Source organism: Papio anubis, chromosome 9 (assembly GCF_008728515.1).
Source record: "Papio anubis isolate 15944 chromosome 9, Panubis1.0, whole genome shotgun sequence".
In the NCBI taxonomy this organism is placed as follows: domain Eukaryota; kingdom Metazoa; phylum Chordata; class Mammalia; order Primates; family Cercopithecidae; genus Papio; species Papio anubis.
This window is the reverse complement of record NC_044984.1, coordinates 57,478,841-57,504,874: the sequence shown is the minus strand read 5'-3', so window position 1 is coordinate 57,504,874 and position 26,034 is coordinate 57,478,841. Positions and strand designations below refer to the sequence as shown.

General features: G+C 40.2%; 1 protein-coding gene across 4 annotated transcripts in view; it reads left to right on the top strand.

Annotated features, from left to right (window-relative positions):
• The first annotated feature begins 19,272 nt into the window (after positions 1-19,272).
• PPM1H (protein phosphatase, Mg2+/Mn2+ dependent 1H) overlaps positions 19,273-26,034 on the top strand; it is a 288,361-nt gene continuing 281,599 nt past the window's right edge. For 2 of the 4 annotated variants that reach the window (XR_004176103.1, XM_031650590.1), the window contains exon 1: positions 19,591-19,931. Coding sequence is in view for 2 of the 4 variants with exons in the window: in XM_031650590.1 (XP_031506450.1) it covers positions 19,687-19,931 (245 nt within the window). In the remaining 2 variants the exon portion in view is untranslated. Of the gene's footprint in view, positions 19,932-26,034 lie in introns of all 4 variants that reach the window. The other 2 variants (XM_003906709.5, XR_004176102.1) reach the window with 2 other exon arrangements.

Here is a 26,034-nt window from a genome sequence, read left to right as displayed (position 1 = left end):
TCTAGTTCCGGTACACCCAGCACAGAGATACAGACTTCATTTGTTTGGAAGAAAGTAAGGGAAAAGAATAAGAGTCTCTGCCTGGTAATTCAGAGAATTCTTCTGGTTCTTACCAGGACTACTGTGGTGTTATGATATATATTGATTTTCATCCATAGTTCCTGGCTCATAACTCCCATGGCCCTCCTTACAGTCTTTTGTTATAATGTTGGGTGTGTTAGGCCTCAGGGTCAGGCTTCTGACCGTCTCCTTCCCTCCTTCCACTCTAAAATTCCCCCACCTTTCTAATTGTGGGTCTTAAGATCCTCCCATGAGAGGGTCCCACCCCTATACCTTGGGGAAAGGAATACTGATATCATGAAGCGTCTATAAAAACCCAAGAGGACAGGCTTCAGTGAGCTTCCAAATAGCCGAACACATGGAGGACTCTGAAGGGTGGTACGCCCAGGGAGGACATGGAAGCTCTGTGCCCCTTCCTCATAACTCACCCTATGTGTCTTTTCATCTGTATCCTTTGCAATGTTCTTTATATAAACCAATAAATGTAGTAAGTGTTTTCCCAAGTTATGTGAACCTGAATCTAATTTGCTCACAGCAAAGTAATTGAATGCGAAGAAGGGGTCATGGGAACCCTGACTTGAAGTTGGTCAGTCAGAAGTTCTGGGGGCCCAGACTTGTGACTGGTGCATGTGTGTATGAGGGGACAGTCTTGGGGACTGAGCCCTCAACCTGCGGGATGTGACAGTATCTTTGGGTAGAGAGTATTGAAACTGAATTGGAGAACACATAGCTGGTGCCTATTGCTTGATGTATGGGAAAAAACTCCACACATTTGGTCACAGAAATCTTCTTTTGTGTTGATGATTGTTGCAGTGTGAGACTAAAGGACAAAACATGATTCAAGGAGAGTTTTTCCTATACAACCACCAAGGTAGTACCTCTATGAGCCTGCAAGAACCACAGAATTATTGGGTTTGGGGCCCAGGTGCATTTGAATACCTAGAAAGCCTTCCCAAGAAGGATGGGCACAAACAAGCCCAAACTGTAATGACTACAATTAATATCTAACTCTTCAATGTCCAGACACCAGTGAACATCTACAAGCTTTAAGACTATCCAAGAAAACATGAATTCACCAAACTAAATAAGGCACGAGGCACCAGGCACCAATCCTACAGAAACAGATATGTGACCTTGCACATGGAGAATTCAAAATAGCTGTGTTGAACAAACTCAAGGAAATTCACAATAACATAGAGAAGAAATTCAGAATCCTATCAGATAATTTTAGCAAAGGGATTAAAATTATTTAAAAGAATCAAATAGAAATTCTGGAGTTGAAAAATGCAATTGTCGCCGGGCGCGGTGGCTCAAGCCTGTAATCCCAGCACTTTGGGAGGCCGAGACGGGCGGATCACGAGGTCAGGAGATCGAGACCATCCTGGCTAACACGGTGAAACCCCGTCTCTACTAAAAAAATACAAAAAACTAGCCGGGCGCGGTGGCGGGCGCCTGTAGTCCCAGCTACTCCGGAGGCTGAGGCAGGAGAATGGCGTGAACCCGGGAGGCGGAGCTTGCAGTGAGCTGAGATCCGGCCACTGCACTCCAGCCTGGGTGACAGAGCGAGACTCCGTCTCAAAAAAAAAAAAAAAAAAAAGAAAAATGCAATTGTCATACTGAAGAAGGCATCAGAGTCTCTTAATAGCACAATTGGTCAGGCAGAAAAAAGAATTAGTGAGCTGGAAGACTGGCTATTTGAAAAACACAGTCAGAAGAATGTATAAAATACCCATAAGTAGAAAGGATAAATGATGAACTAATTGAAAATAGTAATTACAACAACTGTTCAAGACATAGACAGTACAATAAGCCATAAAGAAAAACAACAACATGTTAAAAACTGGGGAGAGCAGGTTAAAGTGTAGATTTCTCATTAGTTTTCTTTTTGTGTGTTTGTTTATGTATTTGTTTATGCAATCCATGTTACACTGCTATCCTCTTAAAATAATGGGTTAGAAGATAGTATCGCAAGCCTCTTGGTAACCTCAAATCAAAGAACATACAACAGATACACAAAAAATAAAGAGCAGGAAATTAAATCGTACCAGCAGAGAAAATCACCTTCATGAAGAGGAAGACAAGAAGAAAGGAAAGAAGGAAGAAAATATCACAAAACATCTAGAAAATAAATGACAAAATGGCAGGATTAGTCCTTACTTATCAATAATAACATTGAATATAAATTGACTAAGCTCTCCAGTCAAAAGGCAGAGTGGCTAAATGGACCCAATAATCTGATGCTTACAGGAAACACAGTTTACGCATAAAGACACAAATACATTGAAAATACAGGATGGGAAAAGATATGCCATGCCAATGGAAACCAAAAAGGGCAAGAGTACTTACACTATATCAGACAAAATAGATGTCAAGACAAAAACTGTAAAAAGAGACAAAGAAGGTCATTATATAATGGGAAACGGGTCAATTCAGCAAGAGGATGTAACAATTGTAAACATATGTGTACCAAACACTGGAGCACCCAGATATGTAAAGCAAATACTATTAGAGCTAAAGAGAGGGATAGACGCCAATACAATAATAGCTGGAGACTTCAACACCCCACTTTCAGCATTGGACAGATTTCTAGACAGAAAATCAGCAAAGAAATATCAGACCTAACCTGCACAATACAACAAAAGGAGCTAACAGATATTTACAGAACATTTCATCCAACTGCTGCAGAATACACATCCTTGTCCTCAGCACATGGATTATTCTCAAAGATAGACTATATGTTAAGAAACAAAACATGTCTTAAAACATTCAAAAACATGGAAATAATATAAAGCATCTTCTCTGACCACAATGGAATAAAACTAGAAGTCAACAACACAAAGAATTTTGGGGACTATAAAAACACATGGAAATTAAACAATATGCTTCTGAATGACCAGTGAATCAACAAAAAAAAGAAAGAAAAAAATGAAAAATTTCTTAAAACAAATGATAATGGAAACATAGCATGCCAAAACCTATAGGATACAGCAAAAGCAGTACTAAGAGAGAAACTTATAGCTATAAGTGCCTACATAAAAAAAGACGAAAAACTTTGAATAAGTAACCTAATGATGCATCTTAAAGAACTAGAAAAACAACAGCAAACCAACCCAAAGTTAGTAGAGGAAAAGAAATAATAAAGATCAGAGCAGAAATATAATAAATAAATACAATAAATGATTTTGAAATGAAGAAAAGAATATGATCAATGAAATGAAAAGTTGTTTTTTTGAAAACATAAATAAAATTCACAAACCTTTAGCCAGACTCACAAAGAAAAACAGAGATAAGACCCCCCCCCCAAAAAAAATCAGAGCTAAAAAGGGTACATTACACCTGATACTGGAGAAATTCAAAGGATTATTAATGACTACTATGAGCAAGTATATTCCAAAAAATTGGAGCATCTAGAGGAAATGAATAAATTCCTAGACACATGCAGCCTACCAAGACTGAACCAGGAAACTAAAACTTGAACACACCAATAACAAGTAATGAGATCAAAGTAATAATAAAAAGTCTCCCAGTAAAGAAAAGCCCTGGACCCAATGGCTTTACTGTAGAATTCTACTAAACATTTAAAGAAGAATGAATACTAATCCTACTCAAATTATTCTGAAAAATAGAGGAGGAGGGAACATTTCTACACTCATTCTATGAGGCCAGTATTACTATGATAACAAAACCAGACAAAGACACATCAAAAGAAAAAATGGATGGGGAGGACGAAGAAAAAGTAGAAGAGGAAGAGGAAGGGGAAGAAGAAGAAGAGGAAGAAGAAGAAGGAGGAGAAGAAGGAAGAAGAAGAAGAAGGAAGAAGAAGAAGGTGGCTACTACAGATCAATCTCTCTGATGAATATTGATGCAAAAATCCTCAGCAAGATACTAGTAAACCAAATTCAACAATACATTAAAAAGCCCATTCATCATGACCAGGTGGGGTTTATCCCAGAGACACAAGATGGTTCAAAATATGCAAATCAATGTGATACATCATATCAACAGAATGAAGGAGAAAAATCATATGATCATTTCAATTGATGCTGAAAAACATTTGATAAAATTCAACATCCCTTCATGATAAAAACCCTGAAAAAACTGGGTATAGGAGAAACATATGTCAACATAATAAAAGCCATACATAACAAACCCAGAGCTAATATACTGAATGGGGAACAACTGAAAGCCTTTCCTCTAAGATCTAGAACATGGCAAGGATGTCTACTTTCACCTCTGTCATTCAACATAATTCTGAGAGTCCTAGGTAAAGCAATCAAATAAGAAGAAGAAATAAAGTGCATCAAATTGGAAATGAAGAAGTCAAATTATCCTTCTTTGCAGATGATATGATGTTATACTTGGAAAAACCTAAAGACTCCATCAAAAAACTATTAGAACTGTTAAATTGAGTAAAGTTGCAGGATACAAAATCAACATACAAAAATTCCATAGTATTTTTATATATGCCAACAGTTAATAATCTGAAAAATAAATTTAAAAAGTAATCCCATTTACCATAGCCACAGATAAAATTAAATAGCTAGGAGTTAACCTAAGATGTGAAAGATCTCTGTAATGAATACTGTAAAACACTGATGAAAGAAATTGAAGAGGACACACACACACACAATAAAGATATTTCATGTTAATGGATTGGAAGATTCAATAGTGTTAAAATGTTCATACTACGCAAAGCAATCCACAGATCCAATGCTATTCCTATCAAAATATCAATGACCTCCTTCACAGAAATAGAAAAACAATCCCAGAATTTATATAGAACCACAAGAGACCCAGAATAGCTGAAGCTATCCTGAGCAAAAAGAGTAAAACTGGAAGAATCACATTACTTGACTTCACGTTATACTACAAAGCCGTAGTAACCAAAACAGTGTGGTACTAGCATAAAAATAGACATATAGACCAATGGAACAGAATAGAGAGCCCAGAAACAAATCCATACACTATAGTGAACTCATTTTTGACAAAGGTGGCAAGAACATACATTGGAGAAAGTCACTCTCTTTAATAAATGGTGCTGGGAAAACTGGATATCCATATGCAGAGAAATGAAACTTGATCCCTGTATCTTGCCATATAGAAAAATCAACATGGATTAAAGAATTAAATCTAATACTTCAATCTATGAAAGTACTACAAGAAAACATTGGGGAAATTCTCCGGGGCATTTGTCTAGTTAAGGATTTATTGAGTAACACCACACAAGCACAGGCAACCAAAGGAAAAATGCACAAATGGGATCATGTCAAGTTAAAAAGTTTCCATATACCAAATAAAACTATCAACAAAGTGAAGAGATAACAAACAGAATGGGAGAAAATGTTTGCAAACTACCCATCTGACAAAGGCTCAATAACCAGAATACATAAGGAGCTCAAACAACTCTATGGGAAAAAAAATCTAATACTCCAATTTTAAAATGAGCAAAATATTTGAATAGACATTTCTCAGAAGAGGACATACAAGTGGCAAACAGACATATGAAAATGTGCTCAACATCACTGATCATCAGGTAAATGCAAATCAAAACTACAATGAGACATAATTTCACACCAGTTAAAATGGCTTTTATCCGAAAGACAGGCGATAACAAATGCTGGAGAGGATGTGAAGAAAAGGGAACCCTCTACACTGTTAGTGGGAATGTAAATTAGAACGATCCCTATGAAGAACAGTTTGGAGTTTCCTTGAAAAACTAAAACTAGATCCAGCAACTCCACTACTGGGTATATATTCAAAAATAAAGGAAATCAGTATATTGAAGAGATATCTGCACTCCTGTGTTTATTGTAGCACTTCCAAATAGCAAAGATTTGGAACTAACTTTAATATTCACCAGTAGATGATTGGATAAAGAAAATGTGGCACATATACACAATGGAATACTATTCAGCCACATAAAAGATCACGAGGTCAGGAGATCGAGACCATCCTGGCTAACACGGTGAAACCCTGTCTCTACTAAAAATACAAAAAATTAGCCAGGCGTGGTGGCGGGCACCTGTAGTCCCAGCTACCTGGGAGGCTGAGGCAGGAGAATGGCGTTAACCTGGGAGTTGGAGCTTGCAGTGAGCCTACATCACGCCACTGCACTCCAGTCTGGGCGACAGAGCAAGACTCCGTCTCAAAAAAAAAAAAAAAGTATCATGTACCCCATAAGTATATTTACTTACTATGTACCCAGAAATTAAAAATAAAAAAATTACAAAAAAAATCCCACCTTATACCAACAGATGATATCAGACATACAAAGATACAAAGATACCTATAACTGAAGTTACCCATATTATGTATTTGGAATGAATGGATTTTTACTTCTATTTAAATCACTCACATCAATCAGTGGATTATAGTCGCTCAAATAAACAAGTGAAGTTATGCTGAAGCCTTCACAAGGGAACTGTGGTTCACTTTTCCCATTGTCCAAATCCATCCTCGGAAGAAAAACATAAGGACTCAAGTTTCCACACAAACCACTTAGACAAACAGCTTAGCTTGTCTCTCTAAGCTTCCTTTCTAGAAAACATCTTCCATGGTGTGTAATGAAAAAGAAATATGGGGAGGATGACTGGTTTGTTTAAAAGGCTTTCCCAGATAATTGAGACAGGGATAGGAAGAAAATGTAATGCAAGTTGCTGAAATGAAATGTGGAACTGGCATGGCTATGATTTAAATGTGTTCCTCAACCTTTATGTTATCACGAGGGAGTGTGTTTCTTATAAAAAGACCCCACTTTTGTCTGTTTCCCTCCCATCTGATTCCTTCTGCCCTGTTATGACACAGGAAGAAGGCCCTCACAGATGCCAGTCCTGTGATCTTGGACTTCACAGTCTCTAGAACCAAGAAATAAATTTTTGTTCATTATAAATTCCCCAGTCTCTGGTATTTTGTCATAGCAACACAAAATGGACTAAATAGGGACATAGTAAAAGAATACCTTGACTTTCAAATCGTTAATGTTTAGCTTCTGCATCTTGGGATACAGAATGTATTCAGAATTTTTAAAAAACACACACAAAAACAAGAAAGATAGTGAGAACATCACAAGAGGTTGGACATTTCCTCTATGGAAAAAATAAATCTCAAAATGATGATTTGTGTGTGTGTGTGTTCTTGTGGAGATCTGATTATAAATGCTATTTCTGGCTGAAATAATAAGTATCCATTTTTATTTACGTAATTAAGATGTATTGTATCTGCTTTCTTTTTCTTCTTCTTCTTTCTTTTTGGTTCTTGGTGGACTTAGAGGCTAGAAACAAGCTCTCAAATTGTCTTTGACACATGGGCCTCTCAGTAAAAATGATAACCATACTACATTAAAACTCCACTATGTGCTAGACACACTGTAGGTACTTTATGCTATTTTAGAATATATCAATGGATTAAACACATCTGAATTACTCTACAAATCTTGAGTGCCTAATAATGATGAGCTTCATTTGCTGAAAAAGCACAGTAATAGATGTGCTCCGGCACATGAAATCACAAATGCTAGGAAATTTCTTCAGACTTCTTGCCCTACTCCATTTTACAACACACCAAATTAGCTTTTTTTAAAACAAACAAACAAACAAAGTTGATTTTACCAGTTTTGATTTACAACCTTCAGTAATTTCTAAAAATATTTTTTCTATTGTTTTCATGAATAATAGAGACAATAAAAACTTTACTAGGAAAGAAAAGATTGGTGGATGTAACAGTTATTTTCAGGTAGGAACCACTGATGGGTAGTGTTCATTTAAAAACCACAATATTGGCCAGGTGCGGTGGCTCACGCCTGTTATCACAACACTTTGGGGGGCCCAGGCGGGTAGATCACCTGAGGTCAGGAGTTCGAGACCAGCCTGGCCAACATGGTGAAACCCCATCTCTACTAAAAATACAAAAATTACCCAGGGGTGGTGCCGGGTGCCTGTTATCCCAGCTACTCAGGAGGCTGAATCGGGAGAATCACTTGAACCCAGGAGGTAGAATTTGCAGTAAGCCAAGATTGTACCGGTGCACTCCAGCCTGGGTGACAGAGCGAGACTCTGTCTCAACAAAAACAAACAAAAACAAAAACAAAATTTATAAAAATTGATTCTGAATTACAAATTGATAATTCAGGAACAGATATTTTCCACCTATTTATTTGTCCTTCAATAGGAAGGCCAAAGGCATTCATTATAGGCATTCAAAAAAACATAATATTCAAATTTTGGACACAGTTTTATTGTTCAGATATATCAAACTGAGCACTTTTCAACACAGAGAAACACCTAACTTGTATGCTGAGGACCTTTACATTAAATCTCCTGGACACCAAAATTAGGATGCTATGGATACCAGGCTAGGTTTATGAACATTTTACCTATTTTTTTTTTTTTGGAAGCACTACTAAAATTCCTCCAATTTGGCCTTTCAGTGAGACACTTACTACTGCCTTTCTCTCTTTGCCATAGTAATTTATTTACTCATTTATTCATTCAACCTTTATTTAATTCATATAATGTATGAAAAGTATTGTAGATTCAAAGAGAAAAATAAAGAGCCCCTGTTTTCAGTTATCACACATTTCAGGAATGAGATAATTATAACACAATGTGATTGCTATAATTATGGATAGAGTTATGTAAAAGTGCTTGGGGAATACAAATAAAGAAACTCTTCACTGAAGAAAGAATGTGGAGGATATGAAAATAATCGGATTCTGCCACTGGATGTGCAGAGAAGGACAACAGGAAGGGCTTGCAGCATTTCAGGCAAAGGAAAATGGCGTGTTCAAATATAGAGGTAGAGGGCAATAATATCCACTTCTGAGAATGGCAAGTATGTAATTGGCAAGCCTGAAGCACAGAGTTGCCGGATTGGAGGAAAGGGGAACCTGAGATTCAAAATGCAATCAGGGGCAGGACTATGAAGGCTCATGTTAAGGATTTTAACCCATTGGCTAGTTGAAGAGTTTAAAACTGGAAAGGAGGTAAGATCACTATGTGCTGTATTCTGAAAGCTCGTTTTAGCTGTTGTGTGGAAGATAGCTCCACCTGTATCCCAGCAAGAGTCTGCCAAAGAAGTCTGAGAAAATGAAGATCTGAGCAAAATTAGTAGCTGTGAAACAGACTGGAGGAGACAGACTTGGAAGGTACCCGGAAGGTACAATCAACCAAACCTGATGACAGACTGGAAACGGGAATATGAGAAAGGGGTAGGAGCCGGGCGCGGTGGCTCAAGCCTGTAATCCCAGCACTTTGGGAGGCCGAGACGGGTGGATCACGAGGTCAGGAGATCGAGACCATCCTGGCTAACACAGTGAAACCCCGTCTCTACTAAAAAAATACAAAAAACTAGCCGGGCGAGGTGGTGGGCGCCTGTAGTCCCAGCTACTCGGGAGGCTGAGGCAGGAGAATGGCGTGAACCCGGGAGGCGGAGCTTGCAGTGAGCTGAGATCCGGCCACTGCACTCCAGCCTGGGCGACAGAATAAGACTCCGTCTCAAAAAAAAAAAAAAAAAGAGAAAGGGGTAGGAGTAGATGATGTCTCCCACATGTCTAGGTTGGACAAGTGGATTCTCATGTCATTACCTGAGACTGTAGTCTCAGGAGGAAAAGGAGAAGCATCATGGAAAGATAATGAGTTCTATTTATGACATGTTGAATCTGAGGTGCCTGTGGGATATACAAGTGGAGATTTTGGAGCCAGATTAAAACTCCAGGGACTGAAAGATTATATCCAGTGCTCTAGTCCCAGCAATTATACTAAAAACAATAATAAGCCATACAACAAAGGAAGATGTAGGGACCCCAGAGTTGGTAAAAGATTATTTTAAGATGAAGACACTTGAGATTCAGCAGATGCAGAAAGGAGCCTTTTCAAAGCTTCCCTTATCTGAGTAAAAGCAGGGAACTTCTGGGAAATAAGGCTAACGATGGGGTTCAGGACAATTTGGTATTTGAGAAGACAATAGAAGCAGGAAGGTCACTCTCGGATCTTCTCTTAGCTTTCTTTTCAGAAGCAGGTCATAAAAGAGCTGACCTTCCCCTGAAGTAGGTTTTTTACCCTCATTCTAGAGGTGACCTCCCTATATGCAGAGGAAAGGAATGTCCTTATCTCTGAGGACACAAGGCTACAGAGAAAAATCTGAAGAAACAGGCTTTACTAAGTTCCCCCCAGTTTATTATCATTAGACCATATCCCTTGTGTCCAATCATTTAAAATTATTTATATGTCATAAAACTTAATATATAAGTTTTTAATATATAAGTTTATATTTTATGTAAGTTTTATTATATGTTTTAAATATATAAGTTTAATTATATATGTAAGTTTTAATATATATTATATATAAATACATTATAATACTGTATTCTTTAATATAATAAAATTATATTAAATAAGATTTTATGCTGTTCTCTTGTCAGTCTGTCTTTTGTTTATAGGAGTCTCAGCCATGAACCTAGCAAGGGGTGAGGAAAAAATTATCTTCTCCCCTCCACTACAATAAATCCCCTATAGAGAAGAAAACATGTCTTTTTTCATCCATCATTACATTTGTGACTGAGATCTCTATAACACAAGACATCAAAAAGAGAAAAGCATAAAAATTTACTTAAAATTTTAAATAACATAGAAGCCTTCATAAGGAAATAAAGACATGAAGAAATGGGTGAACCTGTGTACTTTTTAGGCTAGGTTTGGTGAAGAAGTGGATATTCATGGAGAGCTATGATGGAATAAAAAAGTATGATCTAATGGTAAGAAACTGGAAGAAACACAGCAAGTCATTTGTTCAGATTCTTCTCTGTGTCTCCAGAGATAAGGATGTCCTTTTTCTCCAGGTATAGAGAGGGTACCTCTAGAATGAGGGTCTTACGACCTGCTTCCAGGGAAGGTCAGAGAATCCTTCCTAGGTTTTATGACCTGTTTCTGGGAAGAAGTGCAGGAGGAAAGTGAGTGAGACTTTCCCGCTTCTGATGTTTTCTCAAATGTCAAGATGCCGTATTTTGAAGTAGCACATCTTAAACCTCATCACCCATCTCAGGTGCAGTTTCATGGCCATGAAGAAGACAGAAAGACCACTCATATCTGCATAAGTATTACCACAAACTTTCTCATCTTCTGTTTGTTCTCCTGAAAACCCATTTGCCTTTCCTAAACAAACCAATTTGTCCTTCCCATAGATGTCTTTCTCCCCCACTCCTTTCCCCTACTAAGTTAGGTATATAAGCCCCAAATTCTAATCACACTTTTCAGTTACTCATCACGGAACACTCCCACATGTGCGAACATTGCCCGCATAAATAAACTCTTTTACTAATGCCTTTTTTCAGTTTCCTTTGCAGGCTCCCATTGAAATAACAAAAGTTGGTGGAAGAAAAAGTTTTTTCTCCCCTACAAAGGCCAAGAACATTTTGGTTTTCCTAATAGTGACCACTTTGTTACTTTTAAAATACGTTACCAAACATGTAGTTTAAAATATATGTATATATATAAAGTTTATATGTTTATATTATGTGAATTTATAGAAATATATATTTATGTTTATTTTTTTTCTGCCCCTGCTTGGCACATGACAGAACACAGGCATAGACAGACTGGCTGTTGGTAATCCAGTCCTGGGAGATGATCAGGAGGCAGTAGTCAATCCTCCTTTCTTCTCTACAGCTTCCCATATGCTAAAGAATTTACATATCTGCCCACAGCAAATGTACTCAGGCTTCTACACTAACATAAGCCCACAGAAATCAAACAGAAAGGGACAGTTCATATGTTTCTGAATAGATCCAGTTGAATAGTCTCATTCAATTTGAGACTATTGAACAACAACTGTTGTTGTTCTACGTACATTGAAAGTCAGAGCACATGCGTCACTGGTTATTTTCTTACTTGACATATTCCCTGCATTTCCATGCGTGCCTGTCCTTTAGATAAATAGTACAGGTTTCCCATGTGCCAGCGTTTCTCAAATAGTTTACATCAGAATCGCCTGGAGGACTTGTAAGCTAGATCGTTGGGTCCCATCCCAGGGATTCTGAATCAACAGGTTTGTGATGGGGCCAGATAGTTTATTTTTCCAACAAGTTTACTAACAAGTTTGCCAAGTTCCCCCAGTTTATTACCATTAGACCATATCTTTTTGTCCAATCATTTAAAACTAATTTTTATATAAGTTTTATTCGTATGTAATAAATTTCATTATATAAAAATAAGTTTAAATATGTATTATATAAAAATGAGTTTTAATAAATACATAATATATTATTTAATATGATAAAACTTACATTAAATGAAATTTTATGCTGTTCTCTTGTCAATCTGTCTTTTGTTATCTTGCTGGTGGCTGTGATGTGAGGGACCACAATCGGATATGCCTATTTTCCACAGTCAAAGCAATTACAAGAGAATTGTTACAATTACCCAGTTATGTCAAGAGATTTTTTTTTTTAATTCACTAAAGTAGAGATAAGGAGAATGTATTAAAATAGGGTATTTTAATTATAAATGCATGACTGGGGAGGGGGTATTGTTTTTGAATAAAATATGAGGCTATTTGCCATGACACTCCACTGTGTTTTGGTTTTGGAAAGATAAACCTAAAAATATTTACAGGCGAGCATAAAAAGCCTCTCTAATTTGATTCAAAATGCAGTTGATGACAAAAAGGACAAAGCAACTAATTCTGCATTTCAACATATTCTAGACAGCTGCCATATCTACTGGCATAGAGCAACACTGATCCTTTGAGAGAATAAAAAGCAATTTGAGTTTATAGTTCTTAGCTAAGAAGCTGTCTTCAGTTGCTTGATTTCTGAACTTGTTCAAACCACATGCACTACTCTAAGCAAATGATGATTTTTCCATTCAATAAACAAGTGTCATTGGATATTTTCCTAAAGCCACTATTATCTGGAAAAAAAAATCATGATAGTAGTGATTTATCATGGCAGAAGAGCAAGGGAATACATCATATTAAAAGAGAAGTTAATATGACAAGGCTTGGAAATAGGTTAGTAATATTATAATCTTTTTTTAAAAGATACTTTCCAGTTGAACAGAATTTAGTATTTCTATACAACTTTAGCATGACCCAGACAGCTCCCAACTTAGAAATAAGTTACAGCTAATAACCTCACTGAAAAGTAATTGCTTTAGAATTTGGAACGATTTCCAAATCACAGAATTGTACTTAAAACAATCCATCTAAGGTTGCCAAGGGATTGTTTTAATTTCAGATTCACAGAAGCCTTTAAAAACCACCATAACTGAAATTACCAGATCTTTGCTTGAAAAAGGTAGGGAAAAAATATTTTGTGATGTAAACTTTCTGTATGTTGTAATGTTAAAGAAAGTACCTAATGGGACTGCATTGCTTTGTTACTGCTGTGTTGTCTTGGGCAAGTCATTTATAAACCTCCCAACAGTCTTCAATAGTAAAGCGGTAGTGTTGTTTAAGAGCAATAAAAGCAATGTTTACCTTGGTGTTGGTAGAGCCCTGGAAACAATGTATGTAAATTCACTCACCACCTACAGTGCAGAGTGCTGTCATGGTGCTTATTACCTGTTTATTGATCATCTATTCTGTACCAAGAAGAATACTAGGAATTTACATGTTATTTCATTAATTATCAAGATAATCCAATGAGGTAGGTATTGTTATCCTAGTTGTTATAAGCAAAGAACAGAGAAAAGAAATGGTTTAAGTTTTTAATATTAAAAATTGATCTCTAAGGAAAAAACAGATTTAACTAGAGAAGAGTGATAACCCCAGCCCAACATTAGTTATAATGTATTATCTCACTGATCCTTGCAGCTATTCTGTGAGATAAGGATAGCTATTTTTTTTCTCTACAATTCCCACATCAGTTACAAAACAGTAGTTTCAGTGTAGGACAATGTGGACAGTGTAGGGCATTTCCACATGTTTCTAAATGAGGTGTTTATAATCTAGGGAATGACTGCATTTCATGGATGTAACATTTGCGAATACTCTATATCTCTGTGCTCAAGAATTTGGTATAAATTTCTTGGTTCATAAGAAACCGTCACTTACAAGTAAATGGTTTTGTTTGCTGAAGAGAAATACATGTATCCCCCGATCCCCAATAAATCAGGAATTTCCAATCAGTACATTCCTGCATACAAAACTGGAATCCAAACTATCTCTGAAGCAAAACAAGTTAGTGTTAACTGTTGTAACTTCATATCCTGGTTATGATATATATATCAGGCTATCAGTTTTGTGTGAAGGAGAGACCTACGTGACTTGGTATCCATATTGTTACCAATCTGGATATTGACTGAAGTTAGCTAAGCCTTGTCAGATACCATAGGTTAAGAAAGTTGGCCCAGCGCAGTAACTCACGCCTGTAATCCCAGCACTTTGGGAGGCCGAGGCTGGCAGATCACGAGGTCAGGAGATCGAGACCATCCTGGCTAACACGGTGAAACCCCGTCTGTACTACAAATACAAAAAATTAGCCGGGCGTGGTGGCGGGCGCCTGTAGTCCCAGCTACTTGGGAGGCTGAGGCGGGAGAATGGCGTGAACCCGGGAGGCAGAGCTTGCAGTGAGCCGAGATGTCACCACTGTACTCCAGCCTGGGCCACAGAGCGAGACTCCGTCTCAAAAAAAAAAGAAAGAAAGAAAGAAAAAAAAAAGAAAGTTCTGCATATAGACAACACAGATTTTAAGGCATTAAGTGAGAAAGAGCTTAAAGAAAACAGAGGGAATAAAAACAGCAGATTTGGTGATTCAAATAGAATAGTCTTTCTTCCCTGAATGGGATTTTTTTTTTTTTTTTTTTTTTTTTTTTTTTTTTGAGACAGAGTCTCGCTCTGTCGCCCAGGCTGGAGTGCAGTGGCCGGATCTCAGCTCACTGCAAGCTCCGCCTCCCGGGTTCACGCCATTCTCCGGCCTCAGCCCCCCGATTTTTAAGAAGAATTAATTGCCCACTGAACCCTATTACTTGTTAAGGATTAGGCAAAGTGCTGGAAATACAAAGATGAATAAGAATGTTCTTTCCCTGCAGGATTTCACTGTCTAATGGGAAGATATATGTAAAGTACTAATTAGAATACAAGGAAACTAGCACCAAAATGGAGGCATGAATCTCTAGCTGTGGGAGGGATGAGTCCTGGAAAAGCATCATTTGTCTTTCTTCCGGACTGACTTCCAAAGGAGCATTTGCTCCCTGCTTAAACCCCAAATTCCTCTGGTGTGTATGTGTATTTTAATTTTTTGTTCCTGTATACCCTTTACCCAGCTTTCCTAATGTTAACATCAAAACTAAGAAAATAACATTGGTATTACATTGCAGTTGTTGTAGCTCCATTGTCTTCAATCTGTGACAGTTCCTCAGTCTTTTTTGCCTTTCAGGACGTTGACACTTCTGACCATATCTGGTATCTGGTCAGGCACTTTCTAGAACATCTTCAGTTTGGGTGTCACCCAGATTTTCCCATGATCATACAGAGGTCTAGGATTTGGGGGAAGAAGACCCATGCCAGGAGGTACTTAATGACTAGCGAGGTTAATCTTGGTCATTCGATTAAGGTGATTTCTGCCAAGTTTTTTCACTGTAATTTATTGTTTCACCTTTTATAATTAATAAACATTTTGAGAGGATACCGGATGTTTTGACTGAAGAAATTATCCAGAGCTGCTGCTTCCTTTATTTTTTTTTTTTTTTTTTTTTTTTTGAGACATAGTCTCACTCTGTCGCCCAGGCTGGAGTGCAGTGGTGCAATCTCGGCTGACTGCAAGCTCCTCCTCCCGGGTTCAAGTGATTCTCCTGCCTCAGCCCCCGAGTAGCTGGGACTACAGGTGCCCACCACCACACCTGGCTAATTTTTTTGTATTTTTAGTATAGAGGGGGTTTCACCCATGTTGGTTAGGCTGGTCGAACTCCTGACCTCAAATGATCCGCCCACCTCGGCCTCCCAAAGTGCTGGGATTACAGGCGTGAGTCACCGCGTCCCGTCACCGCCGCCCCCCCTCCTCCAACCCCCTGGCTCCTCTTTTTTTTTTGAGATGGAGTCTTGCTGTGTCACCCAGGCCGGAGTGCACTGGCGCGATTTCGACTCACTGCAAGCTTCGCCTCCTGGGGTCACGCCATTCTCCTGCCTCAGCCTCCCAAGCAGCTGGGACTACAGGTGCCCGCCACCACGCCTGGCTAATTGTTTGTATTTTTAGTAGAGATGGGGTTTCACCCTGTTAACCAGGATAGTCTTGATCTCCTGACCTCGTGATCCGCCCATCTCGGCCTCCCAAAGTGCTGGGATTACAGGTGTGAGCCACCACGCCTGGCCCACCTTTTATAAGTCTTACTAATGGCATAGTGTTATTTAATAGTCAAAACTATAGTATTATAGACCTAGAAATGAGATTATGTTGATATACAGAGCATCTAAATATAAGGTCTATGTGTCTATCTCCTAAATGAATAAGTCTTCAGACCCACATTTTCCAAGAGAAAAAAAAAAAAACGCAAGAGAAACTGAAGGATATCTATTGATGTCTAACAAACACACTGAGGGTCTCTCAGTACCTGATCAATTCCCCATTTGAATTTAGTAACACAGATACTCTCAGAACCTATGAGTACAATAGGTGTGAAAAGCATGTATTTTTAGGGGTCCCTCCAAGAGGGATGACAATCAGAAATTTCATTTCCATCTTTTACTATAGAAATATTTGAAACAGAACAGGTATAGAATTTCTGTTTTTCTACCGTTTGCAGGGCAAAGTTTGCTAGCAAAGCTAATGACGTACCAACACTTTCTCATTACAGGTAATAATTAGGTTGTGGAAAAACAGTAGAATAACTTCTTACAGAACACTAGTTTACAAATCTTGCTAATGTTACCAAATTTAATCTTGCTAAATATCCTATTTGAGAAAAATTTTAGAAGCCTACCAAAAATACTAACAGTAGTTATCCCCTGGGGAATTCTTTTGGAGTCTTTTATGTTTTTATTTACAGTTCTGTATATTTGAATTTTATATATTAATTATTTACCAGGAACTGTTACCATGTTTAAATTGAAAATAAATCAGACAAGAAAAATTTTAAATTCCTATTTCAAATAAATACTAAAGCTTTCCCGTAAAGTGAAATGAACGGAAGACCATGTTAAATGCAACCAAAATGGCCGGGCGCAGGTGGCTCACGCCTGTAATCCCTGCACTTTGGGAGGCTGAGGTGGGCGGATCACGAGGTCAGCAGTACAAGATCAGCCTGGCCAACATGGAGAAACCCCATCTCTACTAAAAATATAAAAAATTAGCTGCGCCTGGTGGCTGACTCCTATAATTCCAGCTACTAGGGAGGCTGAGGCAGGAGAATCGCTTGAACTCGGGAGGCAGAGGTTGCAGTGAGCCAAGATCCCGCCACTGCACTCCAGCCTGGGTGATAAGAGAGAAACTTCATCTCAAAAAAAAGAAAAAAAAAAAAAAAACTAAAAAAATGTTTACTTACTGTAATATCTGAGAGACAACGATAAAGGTAGTTGTTCTACAACAAAAGTTTTCTTAAAAAGACGATTATAAGCTTATATTAGACTCAATGGATACCAGAGAAAGTGGTATGTTCAGTGTTTCACCACCACCCATATAATCAGAGATTTCCCATTCAGGAGTTTGCAGTTTAACCAAGCAAAGGTTAAGAAGACATATCTTGCATCATTTAAAAGACTGCACCAAATAATAAGAAGAAAAGGGGCTAAGATAAAATTGCATTTATGTTGTGTAAAAAATGATTTTAAAACTTCATTGATAGGAGTGGCATTTCACTGAAAGTTTAAAACACTGCCATCTTTTACATAATTATTTGGTATCTAGTAAATTAGAATATCTAGACATGAAAAAGTCAAACGGGAAAATGTCTTTTAAAAAGAATATTATACATACTGAAGAAAAGATATCTGTGAGGCTTATCCAGGCCTCACCTAACAGCAAGTACTCCTTGATTCACAATTCCTCTTCAAAGAATTGGTTTCTCCTTCAACACCTGGGCCACTCTCCTTCCCAAACACTGGCTGAGAAGAACGAGGGCCTGCATTCCCTGTTGAACTCAGAGCAAGCTGTTGGGTGCATAACTGCGTAAGTAACACAGGATACATGTCCTATTGCAAAGTTTCCCTTCCCGCAAAAAGCCAGTATTTAAGAAATGTTAGCCTTGATGAAGTATTCAGTTTTTAAGACGCGTTTTCTATTTTAACATACGATCGCCAAAAATGTTTCATCATTGTATTTATTCATTTTTACTTTAGCATTTGAGTTGCTGTGTTCTACTTAAGCTTCTTTCGTTTTGTAAGTGCCCATAGATAATTTTGCAACAATGTCCTGAATTAAGAAAATTAAAATAGGACTGCATTTAAGTGTCTAGATAGTAAACAAGGTAAGCTTTGAAAAGATACTTCTGTTTCTATGTTGGAGGAAAATGCATTTATTTGTCTAGATAGTAAACAAGGTAACTTTGAAAAGATACCTTTGTTGCTACGTTGGAGGAAAATGCTTGTATAAATTTATTTAACAATTAAGTACTAACAGTCCCTGTTTCTTTTTCTTTTAGGCTAGTCAAGTGAAGCAGCGGGAGTGGAGAAGGAACAAAGAAATCTGTAACTGGCTGTGATCAATTAGTTGTAAATACCACTGCCCTCAGACCAGCGTCTGATTTCTCAAGAGATCTTTTTTCTTGTATATTAAGCTTATTCTGGGTTCAAAATAAGATTTGCTTCATAGATAGTGATGTATACAGTGGTAATAAAAAGAAAAGTAAATCGACAAATACTTAGGGAAAAACTTTTAATAATCCTCATGCAATCCGTGTAGGCTTGTTTATTTTTAAGCCCTGAAAATCTCTTACACCCAGTGACTGCTGGTTTCCACGGCAGGACTTAGAAGCGTCCCACCCTGATTGCACCTGTCTCCCCTTTCCCCTCCTGCTCCCAAAGTTTCCTTTCTGGAGGGTGAAGGCAGCATTCCTCAGGAGTGGATTCTTCAACGCTTTTCCCGGCTGCCCGGCTCCACGTGACAGCCCCTAACACCTGTACCGCCTCCAGCTCACAGCGCCCCCATTCCCTCCGGCAGGTACAGACCCAGCCGGTCTCCCCCTCCCCCAGGAGGTCACGATCCCGGTGCGAGTCTCGCTCGGGCCGGCAGGGGAGGGGCTAACCAACGGCCACCGCAGCAGCCTGAGCCCTTGCAGCCTGATTATCACATGACTCGGCAGCGGTAGCCGTGGCAGCAGCCGCGGCGGCTCCGCGGGCTCGCCGGGTGGGCTCAGTTCCGCGCACGCTGGAGCCGAGTGCAGGGGGCGGGGAAGGGACCTGCTGCAACTGCAGCTGCCTGGTCGCTACTGGAGCGCGCGGTGACTCCCCCCGCCGGCCCGCTCCATGCCGCTCCGTTGCGGAAGTGTAGCGTGGGGAGGCGGCTGCCGCCGCGGCACGGAGCACGAGAGGCCGGGGCCCGGCCCCCTGCAGCACTAGGCTCTGGGAGCCGCGCGCGGCGCGTCCCAGCGGCCCGGCTCCCCGTGCGCCAGGCGCCCACCGCAGCCTGCATGCCCCGCGCTGCGCCTCGCCCGGCCCCCGCCGCCTCCTGCTCGCACCGCTGCAGTCGGGCGCCGGAGTAATATGCTCACTCGAGTGAAATCTGCCGTGGCCAATTTCATGGGCGGCATCATGGCTGGCAGCTCAGGCTCCGAGCACGGCGGCGGCGGCTGCGGAGGCTCGGACCTGCCCCTGCGTTTCCCCTACGGGCGGCCAGAGTTCCTGGGGCTGTCTCAGGACGAGGTGGAGTGCAGCGCCGATCACATCGCCCGCCCCATCCTCATCCTCAAGGAGACTCGGAGGCTGCCCTGGGCCACTGGCTACGCAGAGTGAGTGCAGCGACACCGGCGGCGCCCCTGCTCTCCTCGCGGCCCTTCCCCGCACGGTTCCAGCCCTCTTCTCTCCCTGCTTCTCGGCCTCAGGGCTCTCCACTAGCTGCCGGCGTCCAGGCCTCGGCGGGGAGCTCTTTACTTACACTGGCTATTTCCCTCTTCTCCCCACTCCCTCTTCCCCCAACCCAAGGACGCGGCGTCTCCAGCCCCGGTATGGGTGGTGGAGGGGTGGGTGGCAGCGCTGGACCGTGGGAAAGCTAAGGTGAGACAGGTCTGTGAATCCGGGGTCTCTGTCACTTGGGGGAAAAAAAGGGGAGAAAAGCTCTGCTGAAGTTTGAAACACATTAGGAAAATCTGCTATCTCTATCCCCACCCTCCCAAAATATAGTTGGCGTCCCCGCGTGATGCAGAGTTTGTGGGGTGGAGGCTTAGAGGAGATGTCACTGCGCCTGGGAGCTTGTGTCCGATTCCGGGAGGTGGCCGTGTCTGAGTGCGTGGTTGTACATTTCCGAAGGTCTCAGTTTCTCACTTTCAGCCCGCGAGTTCCTTTGCTTCTCCTTTAGCAGGTAGTAAAATGCTGCGCGTTCGGTAAATGCCAGTACTATTTCCCTCAGTCCTTGGGGAGAGGGAAACTTATTCCAACTGTCTAATATAACATTTTGGTAATCCGCTTTGGTGATTAAGCTTGCGTTTGACTGATCAGCTATTTCAGGAACCGACTGAGTCAGGTTGACGATCTGGAGTGGAACCGGGAAAGGAGAGGTGGAGGATTTTATTGCCCTTCCCCCAGCTCCATGGCCACTTTTCCATTAACTATTAATAACCATCTTATGAATGGTAAGATAAGTAACGTTTTCCCTTCTGTCTACTACCTCAGTTGTAGGAAACGGGAAAACTAGGACACATTTAGAATAGAATTCGGGGTTATTAATGAACCAGGGGGTGCAAACGTGCACGCAAAACCTGGTGCCTGGCACACCTGCGCCTTTTCCTTTAACCCCATCCCCTCGGTAATTTTGGCCCACCCCTATCCGTGCACGGCCTCGCTGCTTGATTGGTTCGTCCGGGAACCAATCAGCTCTTCCAACGCCTGGGCGCCTTGACGCTGACCCTGTTCTGGTGGCCTGGATACCCCCGAGCAGGCTTGGTTCCTGACGCTGAGGATTCCGGTGGGAGAGACTGCTTGGAATCTACTCTACTTATTATCTCTAATTTTCCTTTCCTTCTCTCATCATCCTATAAACGTGTTTCTCCATGGGCTGAAATGGAAAACGTATAAATGGGGCTAGACGATTGGAGTGTGAAAGTGAGGAGGCAGAAATGCGCTTGATGGGAGCTCAGACAGTAAAAATTAACACTTCATAAAAGATGAGCGTCGAAAAGAACGTTGTGGGTGGCGAAGGTACAAAATAGCATTGTAATTTCCAAGAGATAAGCCAAAGCAAAAATAAACACCTGTGTAAGGAAAGACCTAAAGGAGAAAAAAGTGCCTGCCAAACATACCAAACACTGTTTCTTAACTGAAATAAAAACGTTATTTAAAAGCCCATTTGGGCCGGGCGCGGTGGTTCACGCCTGTAATCCCAGCACTTTGGGAGGCCGAGGCGGGCGGATCACTTAAGGTCGGGAGTTCGAGACCAGCTTGAATAACATGGAGAAACCCTGTCTCAAACTACAAAAATTAGCTGGGCGTGGTGGCGCATGCCCGTAATCCCAGCTACTCGGGAGGCTGAGACGGGAGAATCGCTTGAACCCCTGAGGCAGAGATGGCAGTGAGCCAAGATCAAGTCATTGCACTCCAGCCTGGGCAACAAGAGCAAAACCCCGTCTCAAAAAAAAAAAAAAAAAAGAAAAAGAAGAAAGAAAAAGCCCATTTGGACCCTTTACGAGACAGAAAGCAACTTGGAGGCATACACCGTCCTGTAATTGTGTAGGTGGGGGTCTTTGTGCCTGCCAAACGCCCGAGATCTATCCCCACTCCCGTGAGTTTCCCAGGGCGAGGGCGCCTGTCAAGGCGAGAAGGAAAAACAGGCAATGGTGAGAAAGTTGTGAGAGATAGGAAAGAAGATACTGAAACACTGAAGGTGGAAGCCGTTTTGACAGTAAACGGAAAGCCTCAGATAAGCATGAGGGAAAGGAAAGAACGAATTGCAGAATGTTTGCATGCCTATGGTAGGCACCGGATGCAATGAGACACGCAGGAGAGAGTGCTTAGAGGGCTCCCCCCATCCTCTCTGGACCTCCATTTCCTTATCCCTAAAGAGTTTATCTTTTTCCTAGAATAAATCATGAGAGATATTCAACTTGACGGCTAGGAAGGCCACCGTAAAATGTTACAAATTTTAAAGTTAGTGGCAAAAGCAATTACATGTGTGATAATTCAAGCAAAGACCTATTTAAAAAAAAAAAAAAAAGTCAGCCCCTCTTCCCCAGCCCTGGCTTACTCCCTAGGAGTAATGAGGGTTCAGTGTTTGGGTGATATTTGGCTTTCAGACTTCTTTGGATGCCCTCATAAATACATATCATGCGTTTTGTTTTTTTTTTCTCAAAATAGACTCATACTAAGCATATTAGTCTGTAGCATTTTCACAAAACACTGTGTCATTGACAGTATTCACAAGTAAACACAGAATTACCTCATTCTTCTTAAATATATACTATTAGTAATAGCTAACATAGTTAATGCTTGCTCTTTAGTGCTAATACTGTTTTATATTATCTGATTTTCACAAAAGCCCAATGAAGTAGGCACTATCGTTTCCATATTATAGTTGAGAACACAGAGGCACTGAGTGATTAAGCAACTTGCCCAGGGTCAAGCCTGTGTGTGAACCCAGGCAGTCTGACTCCAGAACTCACAACACTAAACTCATTCTCTACAGTGGATTAAGTTATGATGTATTCATCTGTACCCAGGAATAGCCACTAAAGTCTTGGCCATCTCTCCTCACCTTTATCCCTGTCAGATGTTATACTGCACCACTTCCTTATATCTTGAACTGTTTATCTTCCTGCAAAAATGCATCCTGAATGATCAAAATGGCTGAAATAGGGAAGGAAAGAGAAAGACAAGTAGGGACTGTGGCTGTGATCAGAAGCTGCCACCAGTAATGCTGCCCTTTCCTACAGGATTTACTGGCAGAAGAAAATTGTCTTCTCTTTGTTCTAGAAGGTACCTGAGAGGGGTTGAATAGGTAGGAATATTGCTCAAATTGTGGTGATAAGAACTGCGCTAAGGAGCTAATGCCTGAATCAGAAGTGATCTGTTTATCTCTCTAGAAGGTGAGTCACGTTCCAAGCCTTCCTTGGGAGGAAAAATTGACATCTTTTGGTCAATGAGTTAATGTTGATGACTGACCCTTTGAGATGGTAGAAAAATTAAGAAGAAATGGTCTAATCTTTTGCCACTTACTGTTAATCCCTTTCAAGAAGAGAGACTCTATAGGTTATAGAACTAGAGAATTAGCCGTAAGCAATCCTTGCTAGACTTGAGGTTGCAGAAACTGAAGATGCTTGTTCATTTCAGTATTCATTGGCATTGTCCTAGATGGAATTTCCCAGCTCTTGAAAAGCTTCCCATTATAGCTGAAAAGTTTAGCCACTTGGCTAAGGGGTATTTGCAAGGTTGTAAAGCTCTGTAAAGCATTGTAGTTATAGATAACATCTACTAAGCTAAAATCTTTCTAAAAACATGCATTAGCAAGTTTTAAGTTTGGCTTTGAAATCAGTGACTGAGCCTGTTTGGTCTGCTCATTTGATAAAGCCCTTGGGGAGCAACAGTCTGACCCAGAGACCATGGGGCAGCTACTTCCTTTCTCTTAAATACCACCCACGTGGAGGTTGGTTCATTTTTGTAATGGGTTAGGAACCCATTTTGGCTTTTTTTCTTTTTTTACCTGTTTGCCCAATTTTTATCCTGTTGATGAACAGTTGGTTTTAGAGATGCCAGCAGACATGGAATTTGTGCCTGAAACTACAGCCGTAGGGAATGCCAAAGAATGTGCTGTGGTTTTGAGCAAGAGTATTCTGTATGTTAATGCATCATATTCAGGTTTTTATCAGTGATACATTTCTTTACTTGTACAGAAAGAATACATAAGTATAGCTAATTTTACTTAGGTTATAGCTATAACTATAATTATTACTCTTTTCCTATTTCTTATAAAAGTACCCCTGGACATAAGTACAAACAAAAAGCCACTTTGAGAGCATCTGTTAAATGTATATCATACAAGTGTATGTCTCACAGAGTTGAAAATTATGAAATTTTTGATGAAATAACCTTATTTAAATCCAGCCAACAGCCTACAAGTATTTGGATTTGTTTTGGACTCTGCAGGCTGTCTGTCTCCTCGGGTCATTGGCACTAATTGCTTATTACCAATAAATGGCATTAGTTGGCTGGGTGGTGGTGATGACACAAAACTCACTATTTCTTTCTTGCCCCAAAGCTCGGAAATCCCCTGGCCTTTCTTTTTCCCTTCTAACCCTTCCTGGCTTACCTGCCCCTCTTACTGATACCTCTTTGCAGAACTCCTGCTTGGAAACTTCCTGTTTGACTTTTGCAACTGAAGAAACTCGAGGTTCTCTACTCTTGTGTAAGGATAAAAAGAAGTGGGTGAGGGTATTTGCAGATGAGTTAGAAGTCCAGAGTAGCCTGAGCTATTTCAGCTACCTTTCTGGTGACTTACAAAAGGTATTAATTTCCTATTTTAAAGCAGACAGCTAAGCGTTCCTTCATATTTCAGATATAACATTATAAAGAAATCATCCCCCTTAGGCGAAGTCCTGGGGATGTCTCTTTTCTTAGGGAAATGCATCGGCTTCTTTCAAGGACTGGTGATGCTTCAGGCAAAGGGTTTAACCATGCAGGGGGGTGTTTACTATATGTTTCAGTCCCAGTTTAGGTAGACATCCACATCTCTGATATGAGCCCACTATACAGTGCTTTTAATTAAGGTTACAGCAGTACTAGTTGAAATTTTAAAACTGCATACTGGAATTGTTTTCTAAAAATACATTAATGTTCACAAAAGTTGTTTTTAATTCTCAGTGTTTGGTAGAAATAAACTCTGGTGCATTTATAGTTCTGTGATTTGCCTAATTTAAAGGGAGGATTAATTAGCTTGCCCCCTTGAATTTATGCTATCATTTTTCAGGAAATAATCATTCATCTGCTTCCATTATTTCTCTCAATTGATGAAATCATTGCAGTCCTACTATGTGCCCAGCACTGGTCCCATGCTGGGTTCATAATATAATGAGGCATAGTCATAATCCTCAAGAAAATGTGATAGCATAACCTTCCCCCTTTTGTACTTCCTTTGAAATTAAATTAAAATGAAATTGACTATTAAGGTTCAAAGGGACCAGCACCAGGGGTTTTGTTTTGATTTTAATGTCTTAATGCTTCTGGGTAATTTTGAATCTCAGTATTTGGAGGCTTTAAGTCACATTAGGGAAGCAAACTTGTTTTTTCCAACCAGCTTGTGATTAGCTTTGTACCTGAAGGCCCAAGACCTCAGCTGCTGTTAGAGAAAAAAAATTATTCTGACACTTGTTACAGTGCTAGGGAAGACTTTACTCAAGTCTGTTGCAATATAGGAAAACAACCCAGCTCAATACAGCATTGACAGCTGGTACTTGTAGGCAAAGAGCAGAGTGTGAGGGGTCAGTGGAATGGAAAGTTACTCAGCAGGGACATTAAACCAAACTAAACTGACCTAGCAGGATTCTTGCTGAAAGCAGACCAAAGACTTATACATCAAAGGTGGGGAATGAGGAACTTGAGCAGATATCAAGTTTGGGGGATTCTTACTAGCCTGACTTAACAGGATTCTTGCTTAAGGAACAGGACTGGGGCCAATGTTGTGGCCTAGCAGAGAAGAGAGGCCTGAGTAAAGTTTGGTGGAGGACAGAATCTTTGTCATCCTTGCAGATGGAGGAGAAGGGGAAGAGAGTAGATGGTACTGCAGTTATTTAACTATGATTTTCATTCTGATTTATCTGCATTACTTCTGTGACCTTCCATAATTGACTGTGTTTCCTACTAACCATGTAAGGAGAGCAGATGCCCTTAATTATGGTGCAAAAGAAGCAG